The sequence below is a fragment of the Phyllostomus discolor genome, chromosome 14 (genome assembly GCF_004126475.2).
Source record: "Phyllostomus discolor isolate MPI-MPIP mPhyDis1 chromosome 14, mPhyDis1.pri.v3, whole genome shotgun sequence".
Lineage (NCBI taxonomy): Eukaryota > Metazoa > Chordata > Mammalia > Chiroptera > Phyllostomidae > Phyllostomus > Phyllostomus discolor.
The window spans coordinates 48,044,237-48,057,558 of NC_040916.2; the positions used below are offsets into that span (position 1 = coordinate 48,044,237).

The 13,322-nt window shown below is 47.3% G+C and overlaps 1 protein-coding gene and 1 pseudogene across 1 annotated transcript; one reads left to right on the forward strand and one right to left on the reverse strand.

Annotated features, from left to right (window-relative positions):
- Positions 1-6,938: 6,938 nt before the first annotated feature.
- Positions 6,939-9,034, reverse strand: LOC114489097 (annotated as a pseudogene).
- A 361-nt stretch (positions 9,035-9,395) lies between these two features.
- AQP10 (aquaporin 10) lies at positions 9,396-13,275 on the forward strand. Its single transcript, XM_028503106.2, has 6 exons — positions 9,396-9,607; positions 9,999-10,125; positions 10,913-11,050; positions 11,153-11,271; positions 11,520-11,737; positions 12,181-13,275. Exons 1-6 carry the CDS (start codon positions 9,503-9,505, stop codon positions 12,353-12,355), a joined length of 882 nt encoding a protein of 293 aa, XP_028358907.1. The 5' UTR covers positions 9,396-9,502; the 3' UTR covers positions 12,356-13,275.
- Positions 13,276-13,322: the final 47 nt, after the last annotated feature.

The following is a 13,322-nucleotide window of genomic DNA, read 5'->3' on the forward strand; positions in this document are numbered from 1 at the left end:
GGCTACTAAAAAGATCCCAAAGGTCAAAAGGGATTCTTTTTTTTTAAAGATATTTATTTATTTTTAGAGAGAGGGAAAGAGAGGGAGGAAGAGAAAGAGAAACATCGATGTGTGAGAGATACATCAATTAGTTGCCTCTTGCAAGACCCCAACCAAGGAACTGGCCTGCAACCCAGGCATGTGCCCTGACTGGGTATAGAACCATTGACCTTTCGTTTCCCAGGCCGGCACTCAATCCACTGAACCACACCAGTCAGGGCCAAAAGGGATTCTTAACTGTGATCCACAGAAGAAGCATTACATCTTTGGTTTCCAGGACCTCTAGACCTCAAACTCAAATTCCCCACCTAGTTCACTATGAGTGAAGATAAGTGGAGGCCACTTGGTTTCTATCTTAGATCCACGTAATTAATTCCCAGGTCCACATACTCTACCTGTTGGAGACAAAGAATCATACAATGGTGATTGATGTGTTCTGGGGGGTGGTGACCCAACCTCCTAGAGTTTCATCTTGAAGCTGGTTCCTCATTTGTATCTTTAAGAGGCCACTGAACTGCTCTATCAGACTGGTGGCCTCTGAATGGAACAGTGTAAGACCAGTGGACCCTTTGGTTGCATGCCCACTGCCATACCCCCTTTACTGTAATGTAGATCTCTTAGTCTAAAGAAATGTAATGTGAGCCCTATGTTGATGGATCAAGTATCCTGTAAATCCTCGGACAGTGGTACTAACTGAGACCCGATGGGCAGGAAAGGTGAACCTATACAGGCATATTTCAGAGATATTGTGGGTTCAGTTCCAGATCATTGGAATAAAGCAAGTATTTCAGTAAAGGGAGGAGTAATCTTTTTGCTGGTCTTGCCTTCAATTTGTTAAAAAAAAAAAGCAATATTGGTGAAGCACAAAAAAGTGAAGTGCAATAACATGAAATATGCCTATACTCAGAATATGTGTCAATCTCAGTCAAAAGTGATGGAATCAAGTGTCCCCAACTTGCCCCTAAGTGGTCGGTTACTTTCCTCAAGGAATAGCACCATATCCGGGGCTTAGTGTTGTTATTTATTAATGGCAGTTTGGACATGGGCAGCAGCAGTAGCTAATTGAGCCCAGGGGAGTCAGAGTTCATGCGTTGGGCCCATGCGTAGCCTCTGTTCCTACCACTAGTTACTCAGTTGAGTGTACCTATTGTTTGAAGATGCGGTGGCTGATGACAAATAGTGGCTAACTCATCCTGCTACCTGGTTGTTCAGTGCCCGATCTGATGAATGCTTTCTGGTGGGCATTAATGTCTGATACAGAGACCTTCACACTTCAAGACTGTTCCCACGGGTCTACTGACGTCTCATCCTTGGACCTTCTCGTCTTTGATCTTCCGCTCTATATTTTCAAGCTCCTGACCAACAAATCAGGGCATTTGTCACTGCTCTCATGACTGTGTATATTCTCACCTTTTCTTTCCATACAAAGTAGATGACTACATGTATTGTGAAATCTATTTACTAGGAGAATTTCCCCTTACCACTGTCTTTTAGGGCCACTGCTGACTGTGGTCGTGATATGGCAGTAATGCAGTGTCTGGCTCCTACCTGCATACCATGCCAACTCATCTGTGACCAAGCTCAGACTTTTTCCTTCTCTGGACACCCCTCACAAGGGATCGTTGCTGTAGACTGTTTGTGTCTCTCCCTCTGAATTCATATGTTGAAACCTAATCCCCAGCATGATGGTATTTTGAAGTGGGGCCTTTGGGAGGTGATTAGGTCATGAGGACAGAGGCCACTTGGCTCAGATTTGTTCCCTGATGAAAGAGATGGCAGAGAGCTCTCTTGTCCCTTCTGCCATGTGGGAACGCAGTGAGAAGATGGCTGTATGTGAACTAGGAAGTGGGTCCTCACCAGACACTAAATCTGCTTGCACTTTGATCTTGGTCTTCCTAACCTACAGAGCTGTGAGAGATCAACTTCTGTTTTTATAAACTGTTTTTCAGTTCATGGCATTTTGTTATAGCAGTTGGAAGGGATTAAGACAATCCCCAAAAAGGTCATAGGTGTGTGAGCAAAGAAAGAGATACCAGTGCAAGACATAAATGATATGAGAGTCTGGGCCACTTGCTTTTCAGCTTTTCTTGTGCCCTCTGACCCTTCTTATGCCAGATCCCAAAGATACCACTACCACAACAGAATGTGTTCTTTCTCGGCCCAGCCTTCCCAATGACATAAAGGATCTGACAGTTCAGTGTGTGGTGGGTCGCTTAGTCGCTTGATGAACTGTCGTCAGCTGCTCTCTCTCTATTGGAGTCCAGTAGCACTTCAACAGCTGCTTTTCAAATTGTGCGTATTTCTTCACTACAGCCGGCACGGCTTTGCTTCAGAGCTCTAGGGGGTCTACACTGTGATTCTCCTGTTAGAGCTTGCCAAACCACACACAGCATCTTTTCCTTCCACAGATATCCTAGTTTCATAGGGTCTGCCAGGTCATATGGCTGCAGAAGTCTCTTTTACTTTTGGTCTCACTCGAAGTTGTTAGTCTTTAGTGTCAGCTGGTTAAGTTGGTGACAGTTGTATTTTCAAGTGTGAAATATATTGCAATAGAATCCTAAGAAATTGGTATTTTACTTCTTTCTTAGTTGTGGATGGTGTGAGATACAATAATTGGTTCTTTACCTTGAAGAAGTCCAGACCACTGGACCTCTAAAAATTTCACCAGTGTGGCAGTTTCCTGAATCTTTGTAGGGTTATTTTTCATTCTCAGAATACATGTATTTTTCCAGGACCTCCAGTGTACTGCCACTTCTTGCTCTTCTGGTCTGATAAGCATGACACTATAGACACAGGCATAGCTTGTTTTATTGCACCTTGCTTTATTGCACTTCACAGACGTGTGTGTGTTTCGTTTCATTTTGTTTTGTTTACAAACTGAAGGCTAGACCCTCCACCAGCAAAAATATTTTGACTCACTTTACTGCAGTGGTTTATAACTGAACCCACAATATCTCCATGGTACACCTGTACGTTAAGTCCGCACTTAATATTGGTGACAGGTTCTGCAACCTCAAGGGAAACAAGGTTTAATGAAACCATTTAGCATAGGCTAATTGATATACTCGTAAATAAGAATTAAGTTCCTATGGCATCTCATCAATGGCATAGCAAAATGATGTTGAATAAAATATTTGAGGACCTGCTATATAGTGGACCGATATCATGTTCTTCCAAATAAACCGACAGTCGTGGCTCTTTCCAATGGGCTGCTGACAGGAGTCCTGGGGAAAGACCATAAGTTTATGTTTTGTCTTTCCCATGTGGATGCAAACTTCTTCTGATCCGCCTTTCTGATCTAATCGGGATAGAAAACGACCTATTTGCTAGATTGATGGCTACACAACACCAACCACAGGCTATATGAAGCTGCTCTACAAAGTTGCCATATAGGAAACAGCAACTGCAATTGGAGTGACTATTCGCTTAAGTTTATGGTAGATCACTGCCACCTGCTGTGATCTGTTCAGGTTTTGTAGAAGCCAAACTGGTGGTTTACCAGGGGCCACCTCTCCTGTGTTCTTTTAAGTCTTTGAGGGTGGCACTAACCTCTTCCATTTTCCCTAGGATACAGTAGTTTCTTTAGTTTATTATTTTGGTGTGGGGCAGTTGCAGACCTCCACTTGGCCTTCATTGTTCATTTGTCGGGTCCAGAAACAAAAGTGAGTATTGTGTAATATCAAGGATGTCCATTTCAATTATATGATGTAGGTACACACGGGGAAATGACCACTGGGTGGACCCATGGCCTCGGTCAGTGAATGTAATGTGAACCGGACCTGAGCTGGGACTTCAGTTATTATCTGAACCCCATATGCTCCTACTCTAAAAGGGGGCTGTGGTGTAACTTTGGGTTGTCAACTATCAATGTTAATTCAGATCTTTTATCCAAAAAATCCTCAAAAAGTCTCAGTATTCTCCCTTTTTTCAATAATGGTCATCAACATAAATGATTTGTGTTGGCATTTTTATCTTTCTTAGTATGGGCCATCATTTTCCCCAAGCCTGCTAGGACTATCCCAGAGGTGCATTTGCCCTGTATCCCAGGGGTCCTGCCGGGATTTAAATCCTACATCACAGGAGAGTGTTCCTATATCAATAAATTCTTCTACACCTAACTTTATGTGTCCCCCCCCCCCCCAGCCTTTGATCCAGCACTCTGAGTATCCAGTTCCATGTATAATGTTACCAAATCCTGCAGGTATGTTATATATATTAGCCAGATCTTGAAACTCCTTTAGCGTATATTCCTTTTCTCTCTCTTTTTTTAGAGGGTCAGGCATCCTCTTTGGAACTTTGCTAGAATTTGATTCTTATTTTTGGTCCTATTGCCAGGAAAGTAGGTGGAAATAAATCCTTTAGAGGGTGAGTATTGTCTTGTAAAGCATCTGCCTCCTTTGAAGCCTTTGTGTGATTTTTATGTAAACCAGAAATGGGCCAATTCTGTAGGCTCAGAGGGTTCAGAGAAATCTAGAGATTCAAGATTCTCAGCTGCATCTGCCCAGATGTGTGCCTATCTGGGTTGTGTCAGGATTTTACCCCCTTTTTAAAGAACCCTAACCTGGGCATAGGAAATCTACTGGGGCTGAGAATTCAACCTTTTCTAAAGCTCTGCTACTCATGTAATTAAGATTAGTCCTCCACTCTGATGCCTACTGGATGCAGAGATTAAGATTTCCTTAAATGCTTTCAAGAGCTCTGGGTGGCTTTTTCAGTCTGTCTTGGCTTGGTGATCAATTCCATGGAGCTTATAGTTACCGTTTCCCTCACACCTCTCAAGTGCCCGAGACACTGCAGGAGTGCTTATCCTCTCAACCAACAACCCCTTCCAGTGGACCTCTGCTGGCGGTTTCAGTCACTGCATCACTTCAGCACGTCAGAGACTATCCATAACCACCTAACACCATAAAAGAGTTCCTTTTGTCTGTCAACAGGTGAAAATTTTATCACCCAAATCCCATTTTAGAGTTTACTTTCTAGAGCCACTCCTGACACAAACTGTCTTAAATTGGATCTCTTGGAAAAAGACTAAGATGAAGAGACCCGTGAACAAGGTTTATTGGGGAGAGCGAGCACACACTCTCAGGAGATGCAAATGTAAGGAAGTGAAGAAGGCAAGGTTTGGCAGAGGGGGAAACTGACCCACAATGAAAATATAACAGAGGCTTCAGCTGATCCATTGGGGAACTTAGGAGCTAGAATGGCCCTTCGAAGTTGTCCAAAATTGAGGCAAAGAGGCCAGATCTTTGTACGCCTGCATAAACCAGAAATTGCCTCACCCAAGGTTACATGAGGATAACCTACCCTGTGGGAGGTCGTGTAACCTTGGGTGAGGCAATTTCCTGCCACACAAAGCACTGCCCTGAGGGAAGCAGCTGTGCTATCAGCATCTGATATTCCCACCAGCTGGAGAATGGACTCAGTGGCCCCAAAGGGGACATGGGTGGAGCACTATAGTATTAAATGCATTATAAGAAGTATTATTGCACACAGATGTGCCCAGAACTGTGCTAGAGCCCATGGAATTACATGGCCTGGCTATCAAGAACCTCATAAACTACACACAGTATTTTTAAAAATGTGTATGTTGTCTGTTTCCATGTACTAGGATGTGAGTTCTGGGGGGGCAGCAACTGTGTTTTATCACTGTCCCCAGGTGTCTAGAACTTGATTTGTAGTTGAATTAATCTAATTGGAGGCTTGAGATACGAAGGAGGAGGAAGTGGCTACGTGTTATGCAGAATAGTAGTGGCAAGCATCCAGAGAAAGAGAGGTGAGGCTCAGCGTGGGTGTGAGGACCTCATCTGGAATCATGGCGCCAAGCTAGAGCATTCTCTACTCAAGGGTGGGACTCTGCATGAAGGAAGTTCACGTGTTCATCATGTGGGATTTGTTTATTTATTTATGAGCAAACATTTTAGTTAAACATTAAGAGAGAAAAAACACTTTGGAAAGCATACAGAAAAGGTAGTTGACGTTGAATCACTTATGAAATGAAACCTTAAGGAGTCCAACAAAAATGCACCTTTGGCCCTGGCTGGTGTAGCTCAGTGGGTTGAGTGAGGACTCCGAACCAAGGGTCGTAGGTTTGATTCCTAATCAGGGCACATGCCTGGGTTGTGGGCCAGGTCCCCCGTAGGGGGCATGCGAAAGGCATGACACATTGATATTTCTCTCCCTTTCTCCTTCCCTTCCCCCTCTCTCTAAAAATAAATAAATAAAACCTTAAAAAAGGGGATGAGTGGTAGGGAGAAAATGCAGACAACTGTAATTGAACAACAATAAAGTAATTTAAAAAAAGAATAAGACAACTGTAATTGAACAATGATAAAGTAATTTTTTAAAAGAATAATACAATATAAATAAAAAGAAAAGATTAAATAAAAATAAAGGCAAAATTTAAAAAAAACACTAGACAAAAAAAGAAAAGTTACTTTTTAAAAAATGTACCTTTGGTCAACTTTTGCTTGTTTAAATTCCTCTTGACCTCCTGTCCCAGTGCAGGTGAAAAAGACCGCTGCCGCGAGAGGTGTGGAGTTGGAGACTCCAGGACAATTGGAGGGTGTGGGGGTTATATACTCAGGCAGTGCCTTTCTTTCTTTCCTTCCTTCCTTCCTTCCTTCCTTCCTTCCTTCCTTCCTTCCTTCCTTCCTTCCTTCCTTCCCTTCTTCCTTCCTTCTTTCCTTCCCTCCCTTCCTTTCCTCCCTCCCTCCTTCACCTCTGGACATTTTTTCATTGCCTTACAGAGAGAGGAAGGGAGAAAGAAAAATATCGATGCAAGAGTGAAGCACTGAGTGGCCGTCTCCTGTTTGCACCAGGACCAGGGATCCTACACAGCTACCAGGCCATGCTCCAACCAACTGGGCCATACTGGTCAGGATTTCTCTGGCAGTTTTTTCATCTCCTTCGCAGCCTCACTTTCACCTCTGTTATCACCAAGAAGTGCAAGCAACCATGGCAACCTGCTCTGTGAAAATGCCATCCAGTGTCTTCGCCTCTTGAGCTGCAGTAGAAGGCCTGGGCTTGTGGTCCACATGGTCCGGTTCCCCGAAAGTCAGTGAAGACCACTCTTGTCTGCAGTCACAGGGATGCTGCTCTTCCCACAAGCCAGGCTGTGGATTCTCCAGAGGTCCTGCATGGCTTTTGGATACATGGTAGATTCACAGGACATGTTGGCGGCCCCCAGAGAAACAGACCACCCACTTCAATGACAGCAAAGGAGCAGGTGTAGCCAGTGTAGATCTGGGATACCTCACACCCAGGGAAGCTGAACAGCTCCACCAGGCAGGGGGCCATCTCCTCCTTCTGCTCTGCATGGCCCCAGCCAGCTGTAGCCACTGAAGGCCCAGAAGAAGATACTCTTCTGGAAGTCAAGGATCACCATATGGTTAGCACCACAGGCCACATCTCATATGACCACACTGGGGACTGGCAGAATCTGCCCATCTTTTGTCTCCTTTATGAAGATGACCACTTGACAGGATGCCAGCTTGCAGTCGTACCCTATGCACTGAGCCCCAACTTTGAACTTCCCGTCTGAGTTGTGTCTCTGCTGATCATATTCAAGGCACCCAAAGGAATAGAGGTTTCCTTTGCAATCCATTATCATACTGAGCTCAGCCCCACAGACCATTTTGGTAATTGGCTGGCCAATGTACACGATCCGTGTAAGGCTCAAGACATGTTGTCCATCTGGTTGCCCCATCTTGTTCTCTCTAGATGCAAACACAGAGCTCGTGTTTGCACGAGCTGGGGTGTGATTCCTCCCACAGGCCACTGACACGATCACTCCGTGGCTGAGACTCTCAATGATTCTGGGGGATTCGACTCTCTTGATGTTGCCGTATCCTAGCTGCCTCAGCTCCATAGCTTCCCTTTCATGTTGATAAGAAGGACACTGTATGCAGTGTGTGGTCCTGAAACCACTATCCACACCTGGACCCCTGACAGGTACTGATATCTGTGGGCCCCCCACAAATTCTGACCAAGATCATGGTAGGCAACTTGTTGTTTAGGTACTTCTTTTTTTTTTTTTTTTTTTTAAGATTTTGTTTAGCCCTGGCTGGTATGGCTCAGTGGGTTGAGTGTGGGCCTATGAACCAAAGGGTTGCAAGTTTGATTTCCAGTCAGGGCACATGCCTGGGTTGTGGGCCAGGTCCCAAGTTGGGGGTGCACAAGAAGCAACCACACATTGATGTTTCTCTCCCTCTCTTTCTCTTTCCCTTCCCCTCTCTCTAAAAATAAATAAATAAATAAAATCTTAAAAAAAAAAGATTTTGTTTATTCTGCCCTGGCTAGTGTGGCTCAGTGGATGAAGTGCCAACCTGCAAACCAAAGGGTCACAGGTTGGATTCCCAGTTAGGGCACATGCCTGGGTTGTGGGCCAGGCCCCCGTAGGGGGCACTCAAGAGGCAACTACACATTGATATTTCTCTCCCTCTTTCTCTCTCCCTTCCCTTCTCTCTAAAATAAATTTAAAAATTTTTTTAAAGACTATTTATTTTTAGAGAGAGGGGACAAGAGAGAGAGACATTGATTTGTTGCCTCTCATACGTGTGTCCCAACTGAGGACCCCACCCGCAACCTAGGGATGCACCCTGACTCGGAATTCAACCAGCAGCCTTTTACTTTGTGGGATGATGCCCAACCGAGCTACACCAGTCAGGTCTAGGCACTTCTTTTTGACCAATCAAGTCCCAGTTGGTTGCCCCCCAAATCAAAAGTTGCCTTTTGCACTTAGACCCTTCAAGTATGACGTACTCCTTGTGCGTTCAGTGCTCGGGCTTGGTGATGACCGCTGCTTCACTGGGCGCTTGCCCCTACCAGGTGCCCTGCGGAACTCTAGGCTGCCCTCCTCACCGCTGCTGTCGTCCATCACAGGGGTTTTATTTCTGCAGTCTGTGGTCTTCGGCACAGTCTCTAGATGCCTACCTGCTGAGTTTTCCAAGCATCCAAATAGTGTGAGGAAAGTCTTCGCATTCCACATGAGATGCATTGTGGAATAACAGATGGGGAGTCATAAAATATGGATTTGAATTCACTTACCCATTGACTAACTGTGTGGACTTGGGGAATTAGAAGGCTCTCTCAATATCCTCATTTAGAGAATGGGAGCAATAGTCCTACTTTATACATAGCTGTTTTGAGGACCAAGAGAACTGATGTACATGAAGCAGGGTATTTCCCTTTAATCTTTCAGCAAAGGAGGCTGCTACTGGGAGGAAAATCAGAGGAGAGGGCACCTGGGCAAATTCCAGGCTTGGTGGTGCCCTGAGCCCTGTCCACATGCACATTCTCTTGATATCTCTAGACGCCCTCCACAGGTGCACGTGCACTAGCTACTGATCTGGCTAATTGGTTTTAAAGTCTTTTCCTTATCTTTTCCCCGGGAGGCCTCTTTTTGTAGCAGCAGTGTGCCTATGCAGACAGACCGAGCCGTGACCAGACACAGAGAATCTTCGCTATGGGCCACATGCAGCTCCAGACGAAAGCCAAGGGCTGGCTCCGGATCCGCAACCTCCTGGTCCGACAATGCCTGGCAGAGTTTCTGGGTGTGTTTGTGCTCATGGTAGGCAGGGTAACTGGGGGAGGGTGACGGGAGGTGGGCAAAAGCTTTTGGTACCTCCTGGTGTTCTTTCTCCGGAGTCCTGCTTCCTTTCAACTACCCACTATTTCTCTCTCCGCTCCCCTCCTGTCTCTTATATGCCTCTTCTATTTCCTCATTTTTATTCCTGTCCCTTTCTCTCATCCTCCTTCTCTTTCTTTACTTTTTTTCACTTCTCCCATTTCTTTTCCCTTCCCTCTTTCTGCTTTTCTCCCTTCCTTGCTGATTCCTCACATTTGTTCATCAGTTCAACTCTTCCGGCTGGTCCCCTCACCTTCCCAGTCACTTTCCCCCGTAGATTCACCAGGCTCCCTATTCCTGGTTCCTTGCTCCTCATCTTCCCTCTCCCCACCAGGTCTTCACCCAGAGCGCTGTGGCCCAGGCTGTCACCAGTGGAGAGAGGAAAGGCAACTCCCTCACCATGTTTCTGGCTGGCTCCTTTGCCGTTGTGATAGCCGTCTACGTGAGTGGTAATGTCTCAGGTGAGGAGAGGGTGCCTGGCCACTAGACATGCTGGGATATGTGAGTATGGGTGTATGGTGATGGTGAAAAGGTGACTCATGGACATTATCTCCTTGAGCTTGATCAGCGCCCTGGACTGAGATATGCCTTTAGCCCAGTCCAGCTCCTCCCCTTTCCATATCTCTCCATCTCCCTTCCTCACGTTAATCCTCTGCTCACCTAGACAGAGATCTACAGCAAGGTATTAAGGGTAGGTGCTATCCTCTTGTGTCCCCTCACTGAAGCCCTCTGGGGTTCATCTTTGCTCAGGATGTCATCTGCTGTCCCCCAGAAACACACAGCCTCAGTATGCCTGGCTGAAACGTTGAGACACAGGCACTGTAGTGGAAAGAGCTGACCTTGGCTTCATTGTGTGACCTTGACAAGTTGCTTAACCTTGAAATTCAACTTCCTAATTTATAGGATGGGAATAGTAACATCTGCCTTAAGAATTGTGGGGAGTGACCTCACTGGTGTGGCTCATTGGATTGAGTGCCAGCCTGCAAACCAAAGGGCTGCAGGTTCGATTCCCAGTCAGAGCTCATGCCTGGGTTGTGGGCCAGGTCCCCAGTTGGGGATGCCCAAGAGGCAGCCACACATTTATGTTTCTCTCTCTCTCTTTCTCCCTCCCTTCCCTTCTCTAGAAATAAATAAATTTAAAAAATCTTAATAAAAAAAAAAGAATTATGGGGAGGAATAGCAATGGTACCTGGTGGTGCCTGGCAGTGACACTTAACAGATTTTTTTTTCCCCTCTCGATCCTCAAAGGGGCTCACCTGAATCCAGCCTTTTCCCTGGCCATGTGCCTCCTGGGACGCTTCCCTTGGGTCAAGCTTCCCATTTACTCCTTGGTGCACCTAGTGTCTGCTTTCTGTGCCTCCGGAGCCACCTATGCTCTCTACTATGGTAACGGGGAACAACACTGGGGCATCTGTGTGTGGGCAGGGCTGCCTTGGAATGGTTTTGAATGAGAAAGATGAAAATCCTGGGTGTTCGCCTCCCCAACAGATGCCCTGCAGAACTATACAGGAGGGAACCTGACAGTGACTGGCCCTAAGGAGACAGCTTCCATCTTTGCCACCTACCCTGCTTCCTATCTGTCCCTGAATAATGGCTTCCTGGATCAGGTAGATGTGGGGGGAAGACCTGGGAGAACCCTGACCTTTGTCCCTGCCCTCTGGGACCCGGGCCTATTGTTAAGCCTCTGGGTGGGATGGGATGTGGAGTTAGGTCTATCTTTGCCCCACTCCCCAACCCAGCTGCCTGTATTGACAAAGTCAGATGACACAGTGGTGGCCTGGACTGTTTGGGTGAGAGAGGGAAGATGGAGCACCTGGCAGCTGTTGGGAACCCCTCTGCCTCTGTCCACTCCAAGGTCCTGGGCACCGGGATCCTGCTTGTGGGGGTCTTGGCCATCTTGGACACACGGAATAAGGGAGTACCAGCAGGTCTGGAGCCTGTAGTGGTGGGGCTGCTGATCCTGACCGTCGGGCTGTCCATGGGTGTCAACTGTGGATGCCCACTCAACCCTGCCAGGGACTTGGGCCCACGACTTTTCACCTACGTGGCTGGCTGGGGCCCTGAAGTCTTCAGGTATGAGACAACCTCCCCTGGTACTCTCCCTCCACTCGCCTTCCTCTGCTAAAGGCTCTGTCCCTGGGTTTCCAGCTTTCTCCCTTAAATAGTTCTCTTGGTCTCTTAGGACAGTGCCCCAGTTCCCTCTTTGTCCTCCCCCACCACCCTTTTCACTGAAACAGTAAGATTTAGAGTTTGTATTCTGCGACACATATTACCTCTTTGGGCATTAGTGACCTCATCACCAAAACAGGTATATTCAGATAATTACCTAAGGCAAGATGCTGGACTAAGCTCTCCTGGGGACTCCTCCTAAGTGCTGGGCTTTCATGCCAAGACACCTTCTTCCTGGTGTCCATCACCCCAGAAACTGCTTAGGGAGTTCTCTTGCTACTGCCCCCAGTCCTTTGGGGGAAGGCTAGGTGAGTCACCGCTGATATCTTTCTTTTGTCCTCTTGCAGTGCTGGTAATGGCTGGTGGTGGGTGCCTGTGGTGGCCCCTATGGTGGGGGCCACCCTTGGCACAGCCACATACCAGCTGCTGGTGGCTCTGCACCACCCTGAGGATTCAGAGCCAGCTCAGGATCTAGAGTTGGTTCAAGAGAAAGCCTCAAATTTGGGAAACAACGGCCTCTGATTGGATGCCACAGTGTAAGCTATGATTCTGACACAACAGTCCTACCTCCCTCATGGACACTGAAGAGGGCCAGAGACCTAGACCTGGCGACAGCAGGCCCTGGGAAGCTTCTCTGTTTACTCACCTAGGCTTCCTCCTAAACTGGGGAGGATGCCTGGACTGGGAGACGGAGTAGATAAGGTCCAGTCTTCATCCTTTTCCTCCCCCAAGCCTGTTTTGGTATCCTGCGGGCTTCCGAGAACGCAGTTCCTTAAAGTGGCCGCCAGAGGGTGCGCACCCTAGGAGCCGGATCGGGAAAGCTGCGGGAATCTGCAGGGTGGTGGGGGCCGGCTGTCCGGTGGAGGGGCATAACCCTGGGGACTTCTTCCCAAGCTTAGTCCCCACTGCCTGACTCCCAGTTCTCATAACCGCAGTGCCTCTGCCCCTAGGTTCAGCCAGCCCCCAGATAACAGGTACAGGTGGGGACACTTTCCACCAAGGGGGCGTGGTGAGGTCCGGGCAGGGGGAGGGTGGCGAAGAAGACCCGATGGGCGGCGGAACACAGCCATTCAAGCGCCTAGAGACTTGTAGAGCAAAGCGGGGAAACTGAGGCACACGCAATACGTAGACATTCTGGGCAAGGTGCAGTACAACGAGACGAGCTGGGGGAGGAAAGAAGGCGAAGACACAGAAGGATTCCAGGGGAATGAATAAAGGGTTAAGGGAAGGCTGGTGCTAAGAAAAATTCTCTCTGTCCATTGCTTCCCCAGCTCTCGTGCCCCTCCCCGAAGAAGATTCCTTTTCAGCAAAGAAGACGGTTTTCTCCAGTTGCCTTTTTTGTATTAAAACAAATCTCAGAACTGTCTCGCCTCTTGCTTGGTTCTTGGATGCTTAGGAGGCGGGATGGAGTCGGCAGTGGGTGGGCGGAGGACGCGACCGGGTCTTCTGGGTTTGCTTGAGAATTAAGACCCTCCCCCATGCCCCGCAC